The sequence below is a fragment of the Mesoplodon bidens genome (genome assembly GCF_964165515.1).
Source record: "Mesoplodon bidens genome assembly, chromosome: X".
In the NCBI taxonomy this organism is placed as follows: domain Eukaryota; kingdom Metazoa; phylum Chordata; class Mammalia; order Artiodactyla; family Ziphiidae; genus Mesoplodon; species Mesoplodon bidens.
Window position 1 is genome coordinate 37,832,066 of NC_138163.1, and position 25,819 is coordinate 37,857,884.

Below are 25,819 nucleotides of genomic sequence, written 5' to 3' on the forward strand. Positions count from 1 at the left end.
TACTGGGTAAAACCATTTTATTAACTGACCAAAGCACTTCATTTTGTTTTCTGATTTGAGGTAAAACAATTAAACACAGTTCACGAGAAAATACAATGACTATTCAACTACAAGAAACCTCACTAATTGTTCATATAATACTTTTACAAATTCATACAACTGTACAGTCTACTTAAGCTAAGTTTATTGTTAACCAAAAGACCAATATCAAAGACCAAGACACTTGACTACTACTCTTGCAGTGGCTATAGTTTTGTAACAACAGAAGAATAACTGTTACTTTATGAATGCACTTTAAAAACCGCTTGGCTAGTGATGTATTCGGTTTCCCCATACTTCAGGGGTGTAAAGGCTCTTAGGAGAGCAATCACCTGTTCCTGTTCTGCATGCCCATCTCTCACGTCCAACCACGTAAAATAACCATGAACGTGGGGATTGGGAAGATAGTCCTATGATCATATTCATGTATTTTAGGTTTTTAGGCAAGCCAGCTGATTTTTTCCAAAGCTTGCTTTTGAATGTTCACATCCTGTTTTAATCCTCACTGTAGATTACTATGTTAGTGAGGGCATCTGAGGGTCCCAAGGAGGGCAAGGACAATGATGCAGACTGGAAACAAAGAAAGTAGATTTCTTGCAATTGAGCCCAGCTCTGAGATTTCATTTTGTTACTGGACACCTCTCTTTAATCAATACCAAAGCCTGTGGAACACTGCAGATTTGCTTTAGAGGTAGATAAAACAGAAATCATGCAGTTAAGTCAATTGAGAAATAAGGGATTTGCTGTCTTCAGAGAACATCATGACTAAAAGTTGATCCTTTGTTCCTTGATGCTTGAAGGACTTCGCACGTTTAACATTTTTACCTGTTTGGGGCAAATACCCACGTCTTACCTGTCTCTCGGGAAAAACAAATTCAAATGCAGCCTGTACTGACTACAGATAGAAGAGAAACAGTAATAACATTTGTATTACAGCACTGCAGTTCACTTTCTGGATTTGTGACACACGAACATATCATGCATTCTAAGACAGAAGTTAGCTTTATCAGTGTCACTAGTGATGTTAATTAAAAAAATGTACAGCAAGTTCAAAACTTTTCTAAATATTGAAATCACCGTGTTTTAAAGACAGACTGGAATGTTACAAATGATTCTGCAAAATACAAAAATAGATATGCATCCACTGCAGGCTTTAATCACTTTTCCGAGCACTCTCATCCTTTGGCTCCTCCTCATCTGAGTACACAGCGGGCTCCTCCCCCTCCTTCAGCAGTTTGCCCACGTGATGATACTTGACTGGAAGGAGAGAGGAAGACACAATGGTCACTCTCACGCTTTCAAGAAAATCATGACATTTCATTTGAAAGCACTTGTGAGAGGCCTACGAACGACACAGTAGCATGTTGGGCTTCCTGAAGGTGGTTTATACCACAGTCCCAGCCAAGTCCCAGGGAGTTAGAGTTTTGTGCACCAGACAGAAATATAGAACAGGTAGCGATGCCTGATGAGTGTGCAAGGTAATGTCAGAATGAGTTGTGTTTGTGCATAGGAGGTTTAGCAGAGCAAGGGCTTGTTATGAGTTAGGTGGAAGGGTTGCAGAACACTTTGTGGGAGAAGGATATGCTTTGGAAAATGTGTAGAAGGACTTGGGGAGGGAGGGGTTTCCAGAAAATGCAAATACCACACACAAAGGCACGCAGGTGCGACCGAATGTACCTGGGGAAGCAATAAAGAGACCAAGTTGGCAGGAGGAGACCGGGAGTAGCGCTAGCCAAACAGGGTGGGGAAATCCTAAGACAGATGTGGAAAGCCAGCCTGAGGAGTCCGGACTTATCCCATGGGTGGCAAAGGGCGTTGAAAGTTTACGACAAAGGAATGACAGGGTAAAACAGCGCTGTGGCCACAACGGTATCACTGTGTTTAGAGGGCAGGGCAGATTACGGTTAGGAGAGCCCAGGAGCAGGGTGACCAGGAGGCCAGCGGGTGGATCCACATGCGGAGGAACAAGAGCCAGGAGGAGGGGGTGTCCATGGGGATGGGAAGGGAAGGATATGAGACACGTAAAGGAAGCTGGAAACATGAGTTAATGAAGTGAAAACTGGAGATTCCGTGGACCGAAATGGGGACTCTGGAGAGGGAGCCACTCTGGAGGGGCACGTGACTGGACACTGACAACAGGGACTGGAGAGGTGAAATTAGTATTGGCAAGAAGCAGGTCCCTGGAAACGTTTGAGAAAGAAGGTTCAATGGAATCGTGGGGGTAGAAACCATACTGCAGGGAGCAGGGAGGGATGGAGCAATGGTTAGGGACAACCACGGATTACTAGATGGCTGTCTGACAGTGAAGGGAAGGAGTGATAATAGTCTAGTGGGTGAAGGGGAGAGCAGGAGACGGAATTCTCCCCCAACACGGGGCAACAGCTATACGTGGTTAAAGGGAAGTGGTAACAGAGGCCAGAGAGCACTGGAGACGCTGGAGAAGATGGATTTAAGAGGGCAACCAGAACGTAAGGGACCTGAGAAGGGATGGAGTCAGCAGACAACCACCATATTGCCTGTATTATTAGGGGCAAGCTAACGTAGGGTTCATCATCTCAATGTCAGAGGCCAAAAGAACTGCTCTTTCTGAGTATCGGTAGGAATTAGAGGAGTAACCAGTCTGTTTAACCAGGCAACCGGAGCTACTTTGGTGTGAAATAATCGCCAGGAGCAACTGGAACTTCCCTATTTGAACATTTTATAAAAGTCCCTAGGATGCTTGGGACTGTGCAAGACAAATAAAAGCTGGGCGGCACCTCAGAAACCTGCCTTAAGGGGAATCCACGCCAGCTCTGAGTGTAGCTGAAGTGTCACAACAGTATTCGGGGCTAGCCTTAGTTTAAGGGGTTGGGGGAACCACACTTTTTACCCCACTGATGAAGGCAAGCCCTAGAAAATAGAGCTTTGTAAGTTATGAATTACGACTCATTGGTTTCATATAGAAGAATCTATTGTTACACAGGCATCCTGAAGATGCAAAAAAGGAGGGACTGTTAGATAGCTGAATTATGTTCTCAGAGTAAAAAGACTTGCCTCTGGACGTGAAAGCTATTAGTCTGCTTGGGATCCAAACTCTAAAGGTAGAGCCATACCTGGCTAAGTATTAATCCAGAACTCTCTGAAGTCAGCACGGTTTTCAAAGCAAATGGTTGGATTTAGCCAAAAAAAGCCAATAATATTTAACAGATTACAGAGAATGGCAAATAGAAAATGACATTTACAATGAAAAATCCCCCTCAAGGAAACGGTCACTGTCTTTATATACTGTTTCAAAGCTGGGAAAATTATTATTCAAATTCTTAGCAGTGAAATATTGCTAAAGTGATCATCAAACACTTGGGTTGGACAAAAGCCACTTCCCCAATTCACAAAATATGAACTTAACCCCCGTCCTTACTTCCCCCCGCAAAGACCTCAGCCCATACCGTAAGCCAGGAAACGTGTCTCCTTTTTGTTTTCTTCTTAAAAACGCAGACACCATTGTTGCTGGGCAGATTATAAGCATCATTTGTAGATGAGGCCTATAGTTAGGCTCAATTAGATTCAAAGAGAAGCTGTTTGGTAGAATACAAGTCTCTCATTCTTTAACAGAAATGTGGGCTGCTTTTAAACGGCAAGTTCTACAAGTGAGGGCTTATGAAAATCCCTCTTTCTGTAGCCAAGATGGCCACCCTCCTTTCCCCTGCACACCAAGCACCAAATCCTATTGTGAAATCTATGCAAACCTCTCAAAAATTTGAAAAACAGAAACCCAGGTTTCCACAGTGAACTAGCTAGAAATTGGTATGCAATCACGGCAAGTGACTCAGCACTGCTGCAATTACTTCAAACCATGAACTTGATCCGTCCAAGATTCAGGAGCCTATCAAAACGCTTCCCAGTTGCAGCCTGCTTAGTAATAACTATTGTACTGCCGTGAATCCCATTACTGGTAGAAATTTGATCCAGGCACAATTAAAAGAAAAAAAAGAAAACAACCGCTTACAAGTGAACTGAGAGTCCCAGTCATTCAGGGTCTCCTGCTGGGCAGGAGTGAGGTCAGAAAGGTCATCGTACTCGTCCTTCAGTGCTTCCTTATCCAGGCAAAATGTGGCAAGGCCCCTGGATGCGTCTCTTCCGGCAAAGACCCCATATGGCCCCTCTTTAAAAACAAAACAAGACAAAACCAAAGTCGATTATTTATTAGGCAGTCAATTTCTCTGTGGTTCACACACACAAAATGGCTTCCTTACCCATTAACATGGAGAGCCTGCTTTTTGAATATCACATTCCATTTGGAAACCGTTAAGTGATGTTGATCCTTTGATCATTACCTGGTGGATACTGAAAGACCTGTTGTCATTAAACTTTTAAACAACTAAAACTAAATCAAAATGCTATACATTAGCATTCATTTCTTGTGATTTTCAAACAGCTAATAAAAAAGCCATAAATGATTATCTCCTGGGGGGGAAGGTGTTAGTAGGGAATGATCCAAGATAATAGTGAGTTCGTGGGTCAGAATTCAACTTCTGGACATTGAACCTGGAGCCTGGCTCTGTTCTAGGCACTTGGGCTGCATCAGTGAAAGTTACGGATTCTGAAGATAAGAAACACTACAGTGTAAATGAAAACATCTTCTTATAAACATACCCTGATACGATTTAATGAGTCAAAAGTGTCTTATAGAGATCTTTGGTTGCAAGACTAGACTGTGTTAAAAATTAACATGTGGTATCTGCAGGAGAAATCATTTTATGAATATCAGTGGCAGAAGTCTATCCACAGGTTACATAATCTTCAGTGTCAACAAAGAAGAGATGGCACGGGGCTCAGGTCTGTCACCCTGTTTTGGGTGGGCTTGAAGACTGTGAAAATTCTATAAGATATCTGAATGCTATTATACGCAATATTATGCTTTTATATATGATACTAAACTTTTGTGTAAGAGAGCAGTGAATCATTCTGTAGGTACTTAAAGTGGATTTTTAGACGTATTTAAATATTGCACAAGTAAATGAAGAGAAGCCAGTGTACTTTAAACAATGTGTTGTTTCCCCAAAGGTGGACTGAGTAGCAAGTCTGACATGAAAAAGCTTGTAGGTAACCACCACGCCAAGTATGAGAACAGATCAAGTTTCATTACGACCTGGCCACCTGAAACCTCAATCCACCAGGATTCTTTTATTTTTACAAATTAGACGAAATGTATGATCAACTTTTAAATGCACATACGAGTCCAAAGAAAAATGGTTATTTTTAATCATCATTACATACTACCATTTCCACTAGAGAAGGTAAATAGGCCAAGTGTACGGGTTTGGACCTCACCATTTCAGAAATTATGGTCACAGAATACTTAAACAATCTGAGGGGAGCGTTGAAAGTCTTTGGAGTATATATATATTATTCACCAGAACGTATAGGCACTAGAATGTAAGCTCCAGGAGCAGATTTGTGCCTGTTTTGTTCACTGCTATATTCCCAGCACCCACAGAAGTGCCATGCATACAATAATATCATTAAAAATAATGAATAATTTTTAGGAATCCTTTATAACATCAAGTATAATTTCCAAATGATGATGTCACATATTCATGGCCTCACTGGACAACAGTGCAGGTAGAAACTGAGAGTTCTCTCAATGGGCCATCCTTATCATTTTAAAGAGGGACAACTAAGGCCCAGAGAGAACAATGCTTTGCTCCAGGTCACACAGCTGGTCAGTGATCCAACCAGGCGGAGAACCCAGGTTGCCTGACTCCCAGTTTTGGGCTCCGTACACAGGCCTACATTCCTCTCAATGACTTTGCAAACTACAATCATATGATGATGCTCCAGGCACACGTTTCAATTGCTTTATGGTGTAGCTCAGTAAGAACAGATACTGACACGATTATGCTTATTGATAATGCCTTTAGGTGTGCCGCTGTAAGTGACAAATAATGTAGGTGTGGTTTTCAAATTATCTCGACCGTTACATGCGTACAGAAAGTAGGTCTTCTAAAATCCTCCACGAGGAAAAACTGCTAAGTGGGAGAGTTCCTTAAGAACCTTAGCACATCTGATTTTCATGAGCTGGACTGGGAGAGCAAAACAGACCAGGAGCGGGGATGAAGGCAGGTCACTGCCTGCTATCCTCTTCCTCGTCTCCAGACCAGTGGCCATACTCCCTGAGCCCCCTTATTTTTAGAGGCATCCATACTGGAGGAGCTAAAATCTCTTCTTCCTCCTCTGATACAAACATTCTATAAATCAGAACTTTCCAAACCTGGATTCTTCTCGAATTTGCCTGGGGGTGGGTGTGTTAAAATGCAGATTCCTCGATCTTCGCCCCCCACCACCGCCCGCTCCAGCGGTTATGGAGATTAGGCCAGGAATCTGTATTGTACCTCAAGCGCATCAGGTGATTCTGATCCGCAACCAAGCTTGGAAAAGCCTCATCTCCAAGGCCCCGTCAAGCCTGTCCCCCTCCAACAGCTCAGCAGTCACCCACCCCTCATTTCCCCTCTGGTTGGCTTTTCCTGAAATCCCCACACCCAGCGGCCGTCATAGCCCTACCCCTCTTGTTTCTCCGGATCCTCCCACTTCTCCCTCCCTCCATTTTAATTTTTTTTTTTTTGGCTTCTAGTTTTTTCTCTCCTGCTACGGAGTATAATACTGTGTTACCTTCTCGTCTTGCCACATTCCTGTCGTCCGCTACATTCAGCCTTCCTCACCCAGCTCCCTTCCCCCATGGAGCCTCCCTTGTTCACCTCCCAGCTTTCCCCGTCTGCCACACACAGCACGCGCGCACACACATACCAAACACATGCCACACACATACCTGACACATGCCACATTCTTAGCGCACGCGCGCTCACGCACACACACGACTGACAAGCCGCATACACTGAATACGCACACACATCACTCACCGCCACGCACAATGCTCCTACCTGCTGCTAATCTCATCTCCGATTCCCTTCTCCCAGAACCCCACATTCCACCATGGCTACTCCTGGCGTCATCGGCCTTCGCGTCCCCTCCAAGGCTGGACCTCCCTACCTCCTCCCGCCCTCCCCCTCGTCAGGTTTCCCTCGAGACACCTTCATTTCCTTTCTCCAGCCGGACACCATCCCCTCCTTCCAGGAACCCTCAAACCCGATACCTTCGAAACCCCCCAACACTGCGCTCTGCTGTGCCACCACCCCCAGCCTTCGCCTTCCAGCCTCGCGACCTCACCCACCCGCCCCCGGCTTAAGCGCTTCAGCCGTCTTCCTCCAGCCCACGCCGGGGCTGGCGGCGCGGACCGGGAATTCTGCGTCCCCCACCGGCCTGCAGCCCTTCTAGGACGCCTCTTGCCCCCTGCCCGCCCGGGGAGCCGCCCTGCCCCGCCCTCCCCAGCTTGCCGCCATTCCGCCCCCACCTCCCCGGGGCGCCCCGCTCCCCCTCGCCTCTCCGGGACCCATCCCCGTGCCGGGGCCCCTTCTTTTGTCTTTGGGGCCCCAGGCCGGCCGCCGTACCAGGCCCGTAGAACTTGCGGCCTTTGGTCACGTCGAACACCTTGCCGTTGATGGCCATGAGTATACGCGGGTCCTGGACGCCGTCGAAGCGCCGCAGCTCGGCAGGGGTGAAGTCGCGCCGCTTAAGGCGGGGCAGCGGGGGCGGCTCGTCGTCGTCGCTGTCGCTGGCCGTCGGCTGGTCCCCGCGCACGATCTTGTAAAGCAGGAAGATGCAGAGGCCGAGCAGCAGCAGGTTGAGCGGCGACGTGAAAATCTCGTGCAGCAGCCCGCCGCCCTCTAGCTCGCTCGGGTCGGCGCCAGTCGCCGCCACATCCTCGGCAGCCATGATCGCTAGAGCAAAGGTTGGGCCGGGATAGGGAGGGCTCCGGAACTGGCTTTCTCCTCCCTCTCCGCGAGCTAGTGGCGCGCGGGGCCCGGCGGACAAGGACTAGCCAGCGGAGGAGGCGGAGCCAGGCGGTGGCGGGGCCGGATGGGCGGAGCCTCTCAGCCCCGCCTCCCCGCGGCCTCCGAAGCTCCCGGCGCTGCTCTGTCGGGCCCCGCCTAGCTCAGGCCCCCCACCTTGCCTCGGGACGGTGGCTCCCCTCCCCCAGCCGGATCCTGCCTACCCCGCCGCCGAGATTGCGGAACACACCCCTCAGCAATACCTGCGAGGCCTGGCCCCAGCCTCACGCCATCCCCACGCCATCCTCTAGCTAACCGCGACGCAGCACGCTGCCCTCCTCCGCACCCCCAGTTGCTCGTCGCACACCGACCCGCTCGGCCTTGCCAGGTTCTGTGTGAGGCCCCGTCCGCCACCTGGTGCGAGCCAAACACTCCGACTCCATTTCCCCTGCTTTAAGCTTCTCCCCGCCTTCCAATCCGAAGACTCATCTTTCCCCGGCCAACCCTCGGGACCACGAGGCTCTCTTAGGAGACGGGAAACTCACTCCTTGAGCTCCTTTCCTATTCTAGAGACCCAGACTACCCATTTTCACCTTGGGACTCCCCATTCGCTGCCCTTGACGACCTTTATCCAATCCTCCCCCCCACCAGATGCTGTGGGGCAGACACCCCCGGGATAGCTAAAGTCAGTGCACAGGCCTCATCTGACAGCTCTCCCAGTATCTGGGGAAACAGATCGGATCGTCGGATTTGCTTTGGGTTCGTTTTTGGAACACTGAATCCTTTTGCAATCACTGATTTGCTCTTGCATCAGCAAGCAACATTCTGTTGCGGTTTTTTGTTTGTTTGTTTTTGTTTGTTTTGCTCAGAATAATGACCAGAGTTTCTTTGTTTGGCAGCGTTCTTCTATTTGAAGTCGGTCGAGCTATCCTTGGCAGTCACAATAGCCCTGTGCTGGAGCCCAGAGGAAGGTGGGAGTTTGGAAGGATCCTAGGTTTGGTCCCTTCGTTTCCTCGGTATTTCATCCGGCCTTTGATGTGCTAACCGGCTGCACAGGAGCGGCCTTACGGAGGAAGCAGAGTCTATACCCTTCAGAGTCCTAATCTGGCCGCCCTCTTTATGGTGGCAGGGGGAGGGGAGCGGAAGCAAGGATAGAGAGAAGGGGGAAAAATAATTAAAACCAAGCCATGTACACATCTGCAGCCCAGAGCAGTACTTTTCCATCAAGAGTTCTTGCACAAAATTTACTCCCCCTCCCAACAGGCAGGAGACTGGAGAGAATTGGCTTCTTATCTCAGAATCTGAAAAATTTCTGGCACAAACTGCTTCCATCCCTGCCCCCACCCCATCTTCTTAAATCGTCTAAAAAGTGCATATGAACTGAACAATCTTTAAATCGGTCCCACACACTTTTATTCACAGATCTAAATTTAGGATTAGCTGAAATGGGCTTTCCAGATCTTTCGTCAAACCTCTTCAATTTAATCAAGGGGAAACAGGCTGAAACTGGGGGCACTCGGCTGTAGTTAGAACCTAATTATCTTTAAAAAAAACTGTGTACGGCCAAGACATTTAAAAAACCAAAAAACTTGTGAAAAATATTTACATTTGCAGCAAATATGACAAAGGGTTAATATCTTTTAAGAGCTCATTTCGATTGACAAGAAAAACCTAAGAGTCTAGTCAATGAATGGGCAAAAATCGAAATATGGAGTTCACGGAAGAAGGGATACCAATGGTGAATAAGCATATGAAAAATGTTCAGTCTCAATAACAATGAAAAATGGATATGACACTGTCATCTACCACTTTCCTATAGAAAGGGTAAAAGACGCACACACAAAAAAGTTGGGGTGATATACAATAAAAAAAAGGTTGGGGTGATATACAATGCTGGCCAGAGAGCTGTGTGCTAGACTCTTGTACACTGTTGGGGGGAGTAGAAATTGGTATAACCTTTTGTTATCCATAAAAATATTTTCAATCCACTGATCCCGCTTCTGGAAATCTACTCTTTGGTTCAGTAATTCCACCGCTAGGAATCTATTCCAAGGAAACATTTAGAAATTCAAATGAAGATTTCATTACTAAGATGCTCATCAAAGAATCATTTGTAATATGGAAATACTGAAAACAACCTAAATGTTCAACTTTAAGAAATAGCTGACTAATCCACTTGGATTGTGACAAAACCATAAAATGGTGTGTGATGCAGCCATCCAAATGTTATCATGACACAGGAAAATGCTTGTGTTTCAATCTTAAGAGAGAAAAACAGGATACAAAACTATACACAGCATGAACTCAACTATGTAAAAAAATAATGCATAAAAGGAAGCCCGAAAGGAAACATGCTCAAATGTTAACTGCTATGATTGTTAGCTTCTTCTTTATATTAGTCTACATTTTCCAGAATGAGCATATGTCCCTTTTAGCCTCAGGGGGAAAAATGGTTTATTATTTCTTCTCTGAAAAAATGTAGAATGTACTATAATACATGTTCCTAAACAGTATGTAAGTGTGTAAAGTAAAAAGTGAAACTCGTTTCTCCCACTCCCAGCTCCCCAAACAATCTTTAAATCCAGCCCACACATTAGCAGTTTTGTCTATATGCCTGCAGACATATGAGACACACACACAGATTTTGTTTTACAAAACTACGGAAATTTTTAAAATAATAAATGATTCTTCAGGGTTTTTTTTCCTGACAAACAGAGATACAAAGTAAAAAATAAGAACAAGCCATTAGCTCCCACCCAGATAAACCATGTTGGACAGTTTTAAAAGTCATATTTGTTTAAGGTTATAAAATTCAAACTATGGGGCTTCCCTGGTGGTGCAGTGGTTGAGAGTCCGCCTGCCGATGTAGGGGACACGGGCTCGTGCCCCGGTCCGGGAAGATCCCACATGCCGTGGAGCGGCTGGGCCCGTGAGCCATGGCCGCTGAGCCTGCGCATCCGGAGCCTGTGCTCCACAACGGGAGAGGCCACAACAGTGAGAGGCCCGCGTACCGCAAAAAAAAAAATAAATAAATAAAATAAAATAAAATAAAATTCAAACTATGGAAAGATACAAAAGGTAAATTAAATCCCCTCTTCTCACCCCTGGTTCTCTCTCCTCAAAGGTAACCGCTATTAAAAGTGGGGAAAATGTCAGACAGAGAAATACAAATACTGTGTGATATCACTGATATGTGGAATCTGAAAAAAAATAACAAAACAAAACTAAACTAAACTTAAAAAAACAGATTGTGGAATGATGGTTACCAGGGGCTGGGGGTGGGGGAATAGGAGAGATGTTTAAGGACACATATTTGCAACTAGTAGATAAATAAGTCCTGGAGATCTAATGTGCAGTACAGCGATCGTAGACAAGAAAATCATATTATAAACGTTAAACGTGCCAAGAGACTAGATCTTATTTGTTCCCACCACTAGAAGAAATGATAATTATGTGAGGTGACAGAGGTTTTAGCTAACACGACAGTGGCAATCTATAACAATATGAATGTAACAAATCAATATGTCATACACCTTAAACTTACACAATGTTATATGTCACTTATATCTCAATAAAAAGCGGGGGGAAATGTTTTTATGGAGGGCTAGGGGGTTTAAAATTTTTCACTTATCACAGTCCAGTGTCCTTCCTGCTATACCTCTGTAGCAGGGTACACCCTCGGAGGGTTAGTGGATTAAAGTCTTACTTCATACAGAGGTTAGAAAATTTGTGCCATTGAAAACCTCAAGAAGTGATACAGCTTGAAAATATAAATGCTTTCAAAGCAGGTTTGATGTTCAATAAAGCGGGCTATTAGGTAAGCACTGGGATGTTGAGGTTGTTGAAGGCAAGCCTCCTACCATTCCAGCTCATGTCACAGAACTCAGTGGGAAGGTGTCACCCAGAGTGAAAATTCTCAAGTTCTCTGGAAATAAGCCAGGTGCTCCTGACTAAAAAGCCCTCTCCAGAACATGAGAGTCACATTATATATATATGTTTTTCTTCAAATCAGTGTCTAAAGCCTATGTATTTAACCTGAGGACTACTTATTTCCCAAGATATATGTTAAGTCTTTTAATGTTTCCAAACTTCTTGCCTCCTTTAAATTATTTTCAAAGGTTTTAGAGAACTTAAAGAAAAATAGGACAATTGGCTGATTAGCTAGAAAAGGTGTGGGAAGGAATTCAACCTCACTCAATCAAATAAATCCAAAGGAACGTAATAGCAACATATTTTTCATCATTCAAATTATTGGAACATTCTTTTCTACCTTTTGTTGCTTGAAGCTTTTTAAGAACTTAGTGTTGGCAAGCACTCTGACACAATGCTGGCCAGAGTGAAATTGCTAGGATGAAAGATCTTGTTCACCAGTGTATTTCCTGTCTGCCATGTAGTAGGTGATCAATAAATATTTGTTGAATTATATTATATTGTAATAAAATAGATAATTAATGAGAACCTACTGTATAGCACAGGGGCCTCTACTTGGTGTTCTGTGGTGACCTAAATGGGAAGGAAATCCAAAAAGGAGGGGATATATGTATACGTATGACTGATTCACTTTGCTGTACAGCAGAAACTAGCACAGCAGTATAAAGCAACTATACTCCAATTAAAAAAACTGATTTTAAAGATCAAAAAAATAAATTACATTGTAAGTGGATGCAGACTTTCTAGAAAGCAGTCTTGGCAATATGAAACAAGAGCCTCAAAGTATTTGTACCCTGTGACCAAAGAATTTATCTTCTAGAAATTTTTCCTAGGGAAGTACTCAGAGATATGAGTAGTGATTTGTACAAAAAAATCACAAAGCCCGATACATGGTAGCAAAGAACTGGAAACCATGTTAGGTATCCAGAGATGCTCTCCATCTCACTCAGAATAAAAGGCCAAAGTTCTTACAGCCGCCTAAAGGCCCTACAGGGTTTGCACCGCTCCACCCTGCCTTTACCTTTAACACTTTAGGACCTCATTCCCACTTCCTTCTCTGGTCACTGTGCTCCAGCCACAGTGGCCACCTCGCTGGCCCTTGAACAGTCAGGTATATTCCAATTCCTCCGTACTTATGATTCCTTTTGCTGGACTGTTCTTCCCCAGATAGCCTCATGGATCATTCCCTCACTGCTTTCAAATCTCAAAACACCCTCCCCCAACTCTCCTTCCTTCCTTCTCAAATTTATTTTTCTCCATTGCAGTATCATTTACTCACTTTTTTGGTTATCTCCTCCAACGTGACTGTGAGTTATATGAGAACAGAGATTTTGTTTATTTCCTTCGCTGCTGTATCCCCTGTGCTTAGACTAGTGGCTGGCATATAGTAGGAGCTCAATAAATATTTGTGGACTTGATTTTTTAAAATTTCTGTTCATTGAAGTATAGTTGATTTACAATGTTGTGCTAATTTCTGCTGTACAGCAAAGTGGCTCAGTTATACACATATATACATTACTTTTAAATATTCTTTTCCATTATGGTTTATCCCAAGAGATTGGGTATATCTCCCTGTGCTATACAGTAGGACCTTGTTGCTTATCCATTTTAAATGTAATAGTTTGCATATACTAACCCCAAACTCTCAGTCCATCCCTTTCCTTCCTCCCTCCCCCTTGGCAACTACAAGTCTGTTCTATATGTCCATGAGTCTGTTTCTGTTTTGTAGATAGGTTCATTTGTGTCATATTTTAGATTGCACATATGAGTGATATCATATGGTATTTCTCTTCCTCTTTGACTTATTTCACTTAGTATGATAATCTCTAGTTGCTTCCAGGTTGCTGCAAATGGCATTATTTTGTCCTTTTTTATGGCTGAGTAGTATTCCATTGTATATATGTACCACTTCTTTATCCATTCATCCATCGGTGGACATTTAGGCTGTTTCCATGTCTTGGCTATTGTGAATAGTGCTGCTATGAACATAGGGGTGCATGCATCTTTTTGAATTATAGTTTTGTCCAGGTATATGCCAGGACTGGGATTGCTGGGTCATATTGTAGCTTTATTTTTAGTTTTCTGAGGAACTTCCATACTTTTTTCCATAGTGGCTGCACCAACTTACATTCCCACCAACAGTATAGGAGGGTTCCCTTTTCTTTTGTGGACTTGATTTGAATATGGCAACCCATTATGTTAAATATACATGTACAGAAAAAAATATGAAGGAAATACACATAAAAGTTAATAACAGTTATCTCTGGGTTGTGAGATTATGGGTAATTTTGCTTACTTTTTAATATAGTGAGCATAAATTTCTTTTATTATTATAAAAAGCAATACAGGGCTTCCCTGGTGGTGCAGTGGTTGAGAATCCGCCTGCCGATGCAGGGGGCACGGGTTCGTGCCCCGGTCTGGGAAGATCCCACATGCCGCGGAGCGGCTGGGCCCATGAGCCATGGCTGCTGAGCCTGTGCGTCCGGAGCCTGTGCTCCGCAACGGGAGAGGCCACAACAGTGAGAGGCCCGCGTACCACACACACACACACACACACACACACACACACACACACACACAAAGCAATACAAAGTTCAAACTTTTAAGGGATAAATACAAAATTCCAAATCAACTATATGTCAATAAAAGTTTTAAAAATTCCAAAGTTGCCAACTATGTCTTAAGTAATAGGAGTATATGGATGTCACACTTACAATTTCAGAGACTAGAGTAGGCAGCACTTGGTGCTGAGATTCTAAAGAGACCCAAAATAGGTCTGCCCGTCACATCCTCTTGACCATCCTCTCTTGAACTCCTATTTCATGCTAGTCTCTGTGGTAGGTGCTGGGGATTCAAAGTCTTTGCCCCCAAGGAAGGAGCTCACTGTCTAGTAAGGGGAGACAGACAGCCAAAGTGTTATAGATGCTGTGATCGTGGTCTACACACGGTAAGAGGGAGGCAGGCAAAGGAGGGATGGGAGGTCTGATCCAGGAAAGTTTTGTACAAGAGGTGACATTTGAGCTGAGTCTTGAAAATGTTCACCAGATGGACAAGGAAATTGATGAGTTTTCTAGGGAAACCAGTGGTTCTCAAGCTTCGGTGAGGATCAGAAGACTCTGGAGAGGGGAGAAGGTACTTAGAAAATGTCTATTCCTAGGATCAGCCCTCAAAGATTCTGAGCCAGTAGGTCTAAAGTAAAGTCTGAGAATCTGCATCTTTAGTAATAGCTAACATTACTTGGGCACTTATTTGAGCACTTATTATGTGCCAGGCAATGTTCTAAACCCTTTGTATGGAATAACGCTTGTGCTCCTTTTTTTATTGAAATATATTTGACTTATAACCTCGTGTAAACTTAAGGTATACAGCAACGTTAATTTGATACATTTATATATTGTAATATACTTGCCATTGTAGCGATAATTAGCACCTCTATCTCGTTACCTAATTATCATTTCTTTTTAGTGGTTGGATAACTCTTGGGCTTTGCATAAAACACTCTGAGGCAGATGTCACTCCCTGCGGGAGTGACTGAGGCTGTATTGTGACCTCACCTCAGCTCAACTTCTCCCTCTGCCTGATCCTGCTTCTTGGCCTGACCATTCAGGTACAGAACCCAAGAACACTCACCAATAAATTTCCTTTGCACTAACCTCCATCACGGAGCCTGTTTTCCCAGGGACCCCAACTTGAGACTCTAACCTTCCATGATCTGGCCTCAGCCTACCTATCTCCTGCTTTATGTCTTTCTACTTCCTGCTTACCCTCAACACTCCAACTTTACTGAAGCTATAGGAGTGACGTGGCTAACACGTGCATTTATTGAGTGCTACAAACACTTAACAAATATTGCCTCATTTATCTCACAACGAATTAAGTTCTACTATCATTCTCTTTTTATAGATGAGGAAACCGATACACATAGAGGTGAAGTTACCTGCCCAAAGTCACACAGTTAGTTAAGAGGCAGAGCTCGGATTTAAACCCACAAGTCTGGCCCAGGCTTTCCATGAGATCATTTCACTTTTTAGAAATATCATACCGGTAGGACAATTGAGGATGCACTGGAGGGGCGAATGCTAGAGCAGGGACACCAGTGAGGCGCCTAGCCGCAGGAGAGCACGAGGGAGTCAATCAAGGCTGTGACAGTGTGGACACACATGCAGGGATGAATGGGATCGATGTTAAAGAGTTAGATGGGACAGAGCTTAGGACTCCTCCTCTACTTCTCCTACTCTCTCTACATCCAATTTATGTCCCAAACCCTTGGTTGGGTGTGTGGACAGAAGCTCTATCATCCACCAAGAGGAGGTATGCGGGGGGGGAGAGCAAACTTGCAGAAAGGACCTTGTCTTCAGATGGGGGCTGTGTCTTAAAGTGTGGTTCATGGACCAGCAGCGTTGGCTGGGAGCTTGTTAGAAATGCACGATCTTGGGCAGTATCCCAGACCCACCGAATCAGAATCTCCATTTTAACAAGACCCCACATGAGTCACCTGCACATTAATGTTTGAAAAGCACTGACAGATATATTTAAAATAGATAACCAACAAGGACCTACTGTGTAGCACAGGGAATGCTGCTCAGTATTCTGTAATAACCTAAATGGGAAAAGAATTTGAAAAAGAATAGATACATGTATATGTATAAGTGAATCACTTTGCTGTACACCTGAAACTAACACAACATTGTTAATCAACTATGCTCCAATATAAAATTTTAAAATTTTTAAAAATACAAAAAAGAGGAAAGCACAGGCAGAAGGAACATGCTGCAGAGATCCAGTAATGTACCCAGTGGAGTACTGGGGCTTGGAGCTCAGGCTAGGGGGCTGGACTGGAGAGATAAAGGCAGGAGGGATCAGGCTGCGAGTGGGAGTTGAAATAAATCACTGGCGTTGAATCGGATCACCAGGGAGAACATAGGGCAGAGGTGCTGCCAAGTTTCAATGCACAGTGTGCTAACCCAAGGATGAAAATTGTTGGCCCTGTGACAAGAACTGGCTCCAATCAATGCTTATTTGACCCTCACATTTATGTTATTTAACAAACAATTAACCAAAAGATTTTTACATAAAACCCATATTTCTGACTTCTCTTAAAAAGTTGGACGATCTGGAGATTTCTTAAAAAACTGAAAATAGAATTACCATACGACCCAGCAATCCCACTACTGGGCATATACCCTGAGAAAACCGTAATTCAAAAAGAGTCATGTACCACAATGTTCATTGCAGCTCTATTTACAATAGCCAGGACATGGAAGCAAACTAAGTGTCCATCGACTGATGAATGGATAAAGAAGACGTGGCACATATATACAATGGAATATTACTCAGCCATAAAGAGAAACGAAATTGAGTTATTTATAGTGAGGTGGATGGACCTAGAGTCTGTCATACAGAGTGAAGTTAAGTCAGAAAGAGAAAAACAAATACCGTATGCTAAGACACATATATGGAATCTAAAAAAAAAAAAAAGGTCATGAAGAACCTAGGGGCAGGACAAGAATAAAGACGTAGACGTAGAGAATGGACTTGAGGACACAGGGCCGGGGAAGGGTAAGCTGGGACGAAGTGAGAGAGTGATGGACATATATACACTACGGAATGTAAAATAGCTAGTGGGAAGCAGCCGCATAGCACAGGGAGATCAGCTCGGTGCTTTGTGACCACCTAGAGGGGTGGGATAGGGAGGGTGGGAGGGAGGAAGACTCAAGAGGGAACAGATATGGGGATATGTGTATATGTATAGCTGATTCACTTTGTTATACAGCAGAAACTAACACACCATTGTAAAGCACTTATACTCCAATAAAGATGTTAAAAAAAGCAAAAGTTGGACGATGTGGCATTAGATCCGTGTGTGGCAAAAGTTTGCAGAGCCGATTGGCAGCTGCCTCCCTCAGAGGGCACACCTACAGGAAGCCAACTGCTCCCTATTGTATCCCCAATGCCGAGACCAAATATCAGTCGTCTTTTAGCATATTTGCTCTGTTTTTAATAGTAAAGAGGATAGTCAAATGTTTTTTTGTACCCATGACTCCATTGAAAATGGAAGGTGAAAGAGAAGAAGGGAAGAGGGTTGTTACTATTGCTTCAAAAAAAAAGAAAAGAAAAGGAGAGAGCAGGTTTCTTTGTGAATTCCATCACGTACTACATTGTCACGTATCCACCATCCTGGCATGACTCATTCAAATTACTTGCCTGGTATCTATAGGTTGTTAGCCAGTTGTAGAAAGAAAATGAGGGCCAAGGTAGAATCTTGGGGGAAGACTGCCATTTTAGGGAGAGGTAGAGGAAGAAGGACCCACCAAGGAGATTGAGATTAAAAACTCCCAGTGATGGGGGACTTCCCTGGTGGTCCAGTGGTTAAGAATCCACCTTCCAATGCAGGGGACGTGGGTTTGATCCCTGGTTGGGGAACTAAGATCCCACATGCCGCGGAGCAGCTAAGCCTGCGCACTTCAACTACTGACCCCGCATGCTCTAGAGCTTGTGTGCCACAACTAGAGAGCCTGCGTGCCACAAGGAAAAGACCCTGCGTGCTGCAACGGTAAATAAATAAATATTTTTTTAAAAAAACCCAAACAAACTCCCAGTGATGGACAGACGACTAGGAGAGTGTGGTCTGACAGAAGCAAAGGGAGGGGAGACAGTTTCCCGGAGGGAGGGGTTCACAGTGCTGCAAAAGGATCAAGAAAAATGAAGACTGAAGAGTAAACTGGGGCTTCCCTGGTGGCGCAGTGGTTGAGAGTCCGCCTGCCGATGCAGGGGACACGGGTTCGCGCCCCGGTCCGGGAAGATCCCACATGCCACAGCCATGGCTGCTGAGCCTGCGCGTCCGGAGCCTGTGCTTCGCAATGGGACAGGCCACAACAGTGAGAGGCCCTCATACCGCAAAAAAAAAAAAAAAAAAAAAAAAAAAAGTAAACTGGACTAGGCCACTTGGAAGTCCCAGGTTACCTATGCCACAGTCCTGTGAGTGTGGGAGCGTGAGAAAGACCAAAGCCTGGTTCCAGGGGCCTAGGGAGTGAGTGGAATGTGAGGATTGAGGAGATCCAGCGCTCAAACAATAAGCTTGAGGAGCTTGACTAGAGGGAGGGGGATGGAGGACAGAGGGCAGTTGGATTTCTTGGTTTGATTTGTTCTTCTGAGAGCTGTGATAGACTCAGGCTGTAGTCACAGAGCTAGTAGGTGTTTAGAGGTTGAAAAATACAGAAGAGAGGGGATATTAATCAACCCTGTGGCAGGAAGTGAGACAGAAGAGGATGAAATCCAAGGGGACAGGGGTAGGGATCGGAGGCAGGGATTGTACGTCATCCTTTAAGAGGAGGGGGAGAAAGATGCGGGGACCTCAAGGCAGAGGGAATTCACACCTGACAGCCTCAATGTTTTCCATGAAGCAGGAGGCAAGGTCAACTGCTGGGGGAGTGAAGTGGGGAGTAGTAGGGGGGAAGAGCAGGGACTTGAGTGTTAGCCAAGATTAATATTTTCACCATTCCTTCCATAGGGGCTTTTAGAAACAGGAAGAAACAGGAGACATCCAGGCATTATGTTGCCTAGGAAACTCAGTGGTTTGCTAAAGCAACAGTAGGTTGTTTATAATCTCGTTAACCCATTCGCATCCATTGTCACTTAAAAGAGAACTGGTGAGTAGGGGTAGAAAGAGGGAGAGTTCTGCTTCACAGAGCACACAGCGGGCATCCTCTGTAGCTAAGGGAATGTAGAGGGGTAGGAGTGGCCCTGGGACAAGAGACTCCAATAAAATGGGAGGAGTCATCAAATAAGTGGCAGACAGTAGGTGTCAAAGACAGATTTCCTTTATTTCCTTGTGCTTGTGTGTGTCTACCGACACACACACACACATACACACACACTCCATACGTCTGCATGTGTATAGGTGTGATTCCACTATACCACCAACCAGAAATATATAGTGTTAAAATGTGGGAATTATTCCTTCTTTGATTTTTTTTTCTGTGCGGCAGCATAATCTAACTGTTGCCTGTTTTCTCTGCTGTAGCTTCATCACTAAGTAAAATTTATTTTTCTCTCCCTTACTCAATCTTGCCACAAAGGGTGGCCAAGGCCTGTGACATGGAGGTCTGGACTTTACTTGCCTCAGGAGGACAGTGAACAGGCATTTGTTTGCAAAAAGTCTAGGTTATTGAGAGCTTAGAGCCGGATTGTCTGAGGGTGGAGGGCTCTGAGGGCGGGGGGCATGAGTGCAGGCCAGCCCTGGAGAGTGCTAGATCCCCGCAGCCTGGCCCCACACTGGGCATGGAGGCAGAGTCCTAGAGTATCCAGGATCTAAGCCCTGGACCCCTTCACTTCCCAGAAGCCTGCAGCAGGAGGTGTGTAAATTGTACTGAGGGAGACTTTTCCTCCAGGCTCAGTTGTCCTGCCCAAGGTTATGCGGTGCCTTTAACATCCACATGGCTGACCCATCCCACACCTCCCCTCCCACTTCCTTGATGTTCTTCAGCTCCAACGACCTTTTCCTCTAACCCCCACCCTCGTCAGCCACCCTCTCTCTTGATCACACACTAGACCTTTTTGAAAGCACAAGTCTCGTTAAACCCAATCGTCCCCTTATTCCCTAATTGCACATAAACGACTGGACATTGTAGCAGAAGGCATCATACTCTAGTGGCTGGTCTCACTTGAAAAAAATTTTTTTGGAAAATAAGTAGTAAAACTGTTTTTATTCACAGATGACACAATCATTTGTATAGAAAATCCAATGGATGCTGCAAATAAGCTCCTAGAACTTATGAGTGAGTTTAGCAAGGTTGAAGGATACAAAATTGACTAATAAATCTCAAATTTGGGCTTCCCTGGTGGCGCAGTGGTTACGAATCTGAATGCAGGGGACATGAGTTCGAGCCCTGGTCCAGGAAGATCCCACATGCCTCAGAGCAACTAAGCCCGTGCGCCACAACTACTGAAGCCTGCACTCCTAGAGCCGGTGCTCCACAACAAGAGAAGCCACCGCAATGAGAAGCCCGTGCACCACAACGAAGAGTAGCCCCCGCTCGCCGCAACTAGAGAAAGCTCGTGTGCAGCAACGAAGACCCAACACAGCCAAAAATAAATAAAATAAATAAATTTATGAAAAAAAATCTAAATTTTATTTCTATATAATAGCAACAAACACTCAAAAATTGAAATGAAAAAGTTATCATTTGTAATAGCATCAAAATGTGAAATATTTTGGGACAAAAAGGCATACATATGATTCCATCAGTATAAATCTCCAGAAAAGGCAATCTGATCTATAATCGCAGAAAGCAGATCAGCAGCTGCCTGGGGGTGGGGAATGGGGAGGGGCTCACTTGAAAATTTTTGACTATAATTCACAAGTGGACAATGCAGTCCAACAGTTATGTTCTACAGTCACAGCCACTCTCCTTCTCCCACTCTCTCACTCTCTCCCGCTCTCATTCTCCGGGAGTGCTATCTCACACCACCTCCACTCCTCAAACCTCCCATATTGCCTCTCTATTCTCATTCTCCACCAATGACCTTGCATTGTATTTCAGTAAGAAAGTAGAAGCAGTTAGATGGAAATTCCATCATCTTCCCACCACCAACCGCCCCCATCTCTATCTACATTCTCTGTTTTCCTCCTTGGTGCAGCGCAGTGTCCTTCCTCCTATCAAGGATCTTCCCCTTGGACTCTGAATCCATTTCCCTCACATACTCTCAAGACCTTGGCTCCCGCAGTTATCCACCCCCTCTCTCCTGCATATACATATCATCCTCTCTACTTGATCATACCTCTGTGCAAATAAACATGCTCTGGTGTTTCTTCTCTTACAAAACCCCTTTCCTTGACCCCAGATCTTCCTTCCAGCTACTGCCCCATTTATCTGCTCCCTAGACCTCCAAACTTCTCACAAGTGTTGTCTGTTCACACACACCATCTCCACACCCTCGCCTCCCATTCTCTCTTCCACCCACTCTGTTGGGCTTTTGCCCCCATCACTCCTTCAAACCCATTCTTGTCTATGCTCCCAATCCCAGGGACATTTTTGTAACCTTGACTTAGTCTCTCAACAGCATTGGACAGAATTGATCTCTGCCCCTCAAGATGCTTTTCTTACTTGGTTTCTGGGATACACATACTCTGATGGTTTTTCTCCTTTCTCACTGGCTACTCCTTCTCAGCCTCTTTTTTTTCTTTTCTTTTTACGATTTCCACCTCTCTTACGAGATTTTTTTAAAAGATTTTTTTTGATGTCAACCATTGTTTTTAACATCTTTATTGGAGTATAATTGCTTTACAATTGTGTGTTAGTTTCTGCTTTATAACAAAGTGAATCAGCTATACGTATACATATATCCCCATATCTCCTCCCTCTCGTGTCTCCCTCCCTCCCACCCTCCCTATCCCACCCCTCTAGGTGGTCACAAAGCACCGAGCTGATCTCCCTGTGCTATGCAGCTGCTTCCCACTAGCTATCTATTTTACATTTGGTAGTGTATATATGTCCATGCCACACTCTCACTTCATCCCATCTTACCCTTCCCCCTCCCCGTGTCCTCAAGTCCATTCTCTACGTCTGCGTCTTTATTCCTGTCCTGCCCCTAGGTTCTTCATGACCTTTTTTTTTAGATTCCATATATATGTGTTAGCATACAGTATTTGTTTCTCTCTTTCTGACTTACTTCACTCTGCATGACAGTCTCTAGGTCCATCCACCTCATTACAAATAACTCAATTTCGTTTCTTTTTATGGTTGAGCAATAGTCCATTGTATATATGTGGATGTGGACCATTTTTAAAGTCTTTATTGAATTTGTTACAATATTGCTTCTGTTTTTATGTTTTGGTTTTTTTTTTTTTTTTTTTTTTTTTTTTTGGTTGCGAGGCATGTGGGATCTTAGCTCTGCATTGGAAGGCGAAGTCTTAACCACTGGACCACCAGGGAAATCCCTAGCAGATTTTTAAAATGTTGGAGTGCACCAGGTATGTCCGGGGCCAGCATCTGTTCTCACTCTCTCTCTAGATAATTTCATCCATCATCCAGTCCTACGACTTAAAATGTGATTCATAGACTTGTGACTCACATACTTAAACTATTTACTCTGGTCTTATCCCAGACTTCAGACTCTTCTATCCAGTTAGGCATACCTGACATCAGTAGGCATCAGAATCTTTCCATGTCCCAAACAGGTCTTTCTATTTCATCCTTGTATCAGTCAGAGTTCAGTGGTAAGAAACAGAAACAGTTTAGTTATTTTGAAAAAGGAATTCAACACAGGGAATTAAGTACTCACAAAATCACTAGAAGAGTTGGAGGAATAGGGCGGCAGGAATGACTTCCAGGATGCTGCAGCTACATATGCCCACCAGGGGTGCCTCTGCCCCAGTCAGGGAAGTGGGCAATCAGGAAGCCTCTACCAGGACTATTTACCTCAAGAACACAGCCCCGTAGCTGCAATCCAGGGAAGCTGAGCCACTGCCATCACCACCATAAACTGCTTCCCAACATCCAAGAGACTTGCTGAGATATAGGAATACTGAGTTGGGTTGTTGCCATTATTACAACTTTCTCTTGACCACCATTTCTCTTCCTCTCTCTCTCTCTCCTCAAATGCACATGTGCGCACGCACACACACACACACACCAGCTAATGCTTTGTGTGTGCAAGGTACCATTCTATGTTCTGTCGTTATATTATCCCCATTTTACTGATGAGTAAACAGATAGAGGTTAAGTTGCCGAAGATTATATAGCTAGTGAGTTATATCTGCAATTATCTGCCCTGCTTTTATCTCTGAACATTCCTTTGTCAGAGTTTTCCACATAGCTAAAATTCTTCATAAACATAATTTTACTGACTGCATAAGATACCATCATATGTATTAACCATAATTTATTTCACCATTCTCCTAGTTGCATATTTAGGCTTATTTCCAACTTTTCTTTATGATTGATAACTCCGTGATGAGCACTATGCATACAAATTATTTTGCCTATTTCTGATCATTTCCTTAGGATAAATTCCTTAAAATTCAACTTCTGGGTCAAAGGCTAGGATGAGTTCTAAAAATAGAATTATTGGGTCAGAAGTTGTGAATATTTTTAATGCATTCGGTGTGATGGTTGATCTTATGTGTCAGCTTGACTGGGCCAAGGGGTGCCCAGATTAAACATTATTTCTGGGTGTATCTGTGACAGTGTTTCCAGATGAGATTGAACTTGAATTGGTGGACACTTCGAAGCAGATTGCCCTCCCCAGAGGCAGTGGGCATCATCCAATCCATTGAAGAATAGAACAAAACAGAGGAAGGAAGGATTCGCTCCTCACCCCCACCCCTTCCTGCCTGCTTGAGCTGGGACATTGGTCTTCTTCTGCCCTTGACCTGAGATTTACACCATCAGTGCTCCTGGTTCTCAGGCCTTTGGACTCGGACTGGAATTACACCACTGGCTGTCCTGGGTCTCCAGTTTGCAGAAAGTAGATTGTGGGACTTCTCAGCCTCCATAGTCACGTGAGCCAATTCCTATAATAAATCTCTTATATACACATTGGTTCTGTTTCTCTGGAGACCCGTGACTAATACACTTGGGTGTACTAATGCATGCGCCTACTGGCAGTCAATAAGAGTACTTGTCTCCCTCTTCACTCAAACTAGGCGTGATTGTCGTCTCAAGTTTTTGTTCTCAGTATGCAATATTTGCAAACTTATACTATAAAAAAAGCATTCTTTTTTTCCCCTGAATTCAAATTTAACTGGGTGTCCTGTATTTTATCTGGCAACCCTCCCTGAGGTCACTATCCAAGCCCTCTTCTTCTTCTTCTTTTTTAAAAATTTTTATTGGAGTATAGCTGATTTCTAATGTGGTGTTAGTCAAGCCCTCTTCTTTTTTGAGGTAATCCCTCATTGTGAATCTGGAAAGCAAAGCCTCAACTCCCACCATGGAAACCAAGGGAAGCACATATTGCCTCTTCATCCATACGCCTTGGGGCAGTTAGGGCACCAACAGGGGACTCAGGCTCTCATCAAAGGCTTTGAATCCTGAGAGATTTATACAAAAAGTGGACGTTTTGAATTTATTCATAGAAACTGCATCTAGCAGAGGCCCCAGCAACCAACGTGGGATCAGCAGAGTCCAGAGGCAGCAACGATTTGTGGCGATGGTATCTAGAAGCAGTGGACATAGCTGTTGCCAGTAGTGACATGCTAGCCAAGCTGGTCCTGTGGCGTGACCTTAGCTGGGGTCCCCACTGCCAAGCCTCCCTGGCTTCCTGCCCACTTCCTTAGCTTGGTTCATCTGCCTTCCTGTTGTTTCTGTGAAATGCCCAATAATTTGCTTAATTCAGTCAATCTGTTGCTGTTGTTTGCAGTCAACAATTCTGACTGTTATAAATACAAGCCCAGATAGACTAGAGAAATATTGAAATCAAGATATTTCAAAAACATTTTTTTGTATTCCTAAAAATGGTTCTTTTTTTTCCCCCCTTTAAAATATTCTCTCAAGCAAATGACTGTTGCTTAAAGGATAGATGTGGAGTCTCCCCAGATAAGCACTAGATGGTGCTATGAGGTAATACAGTCTTGATTGTGTAAGTGGCCAAATAACTAGGTTTAGGACAGTAAGACCACTACCAAGGGCTACTACTGCCAACAGGAGTAGCTAACATTAATTGAGTGCCTAATATGTGCCAGAAACTGTTCTAAGTGTTTTCTAGAATGAACTCATTCCTTACAACCAGTAAAGCAAGTACGTTCATTACCCACATTTTGCAGAAGAGGAAACCAAAACACGTTCAGGTTTAGTAACTTGTCCAAGATCAAAACATTAATTAGTGCTAAAAAGATAAAATTTGAACCCAAGAAATCTGGTCCTAGAGCCTGTAGTCTTTTTTTTTTTAAATAAATTTATTTATTTATTTATTTATTTATTTTGGGCTGCTTTGGGTCTTCGTTGCTGCGTGCGGGCTTTCTCTAGTTGCGGCGAGCGGGGGCTACT

At 44.2% G+C, this 25,819-nt stretch overlaps 1 protein-coding gene across 1 annotated transcript; it reads right to left on the reverse strand.

Annotated features, from left to right (window-relative positions):
• On the reverse strand, positions 1-7,935 carry PGRMC1 (progesterone receptor membrane component 1). Its single transcript, XM_081221739.1, has 3 exons — positions 7,524-7,935; positions 4,025-4,180; positions 1-1,296 (listed from the first exon to the last, which is right to left on the reverse strand). The coding sequence occupies exons 1-3, from the start codon at positions 7,846-7,848 to the stop codon at positions 1,193-1,195; spliced, it is 585 nt and encodes a 194-aa protein (XP_081077865.1). The 5' UTR covers positions 7,849-7,935; the 3' UTR covers positions 1-1,192.
• Positions 7,936-25,819: the final 17,884 nt, after the last annotated feature.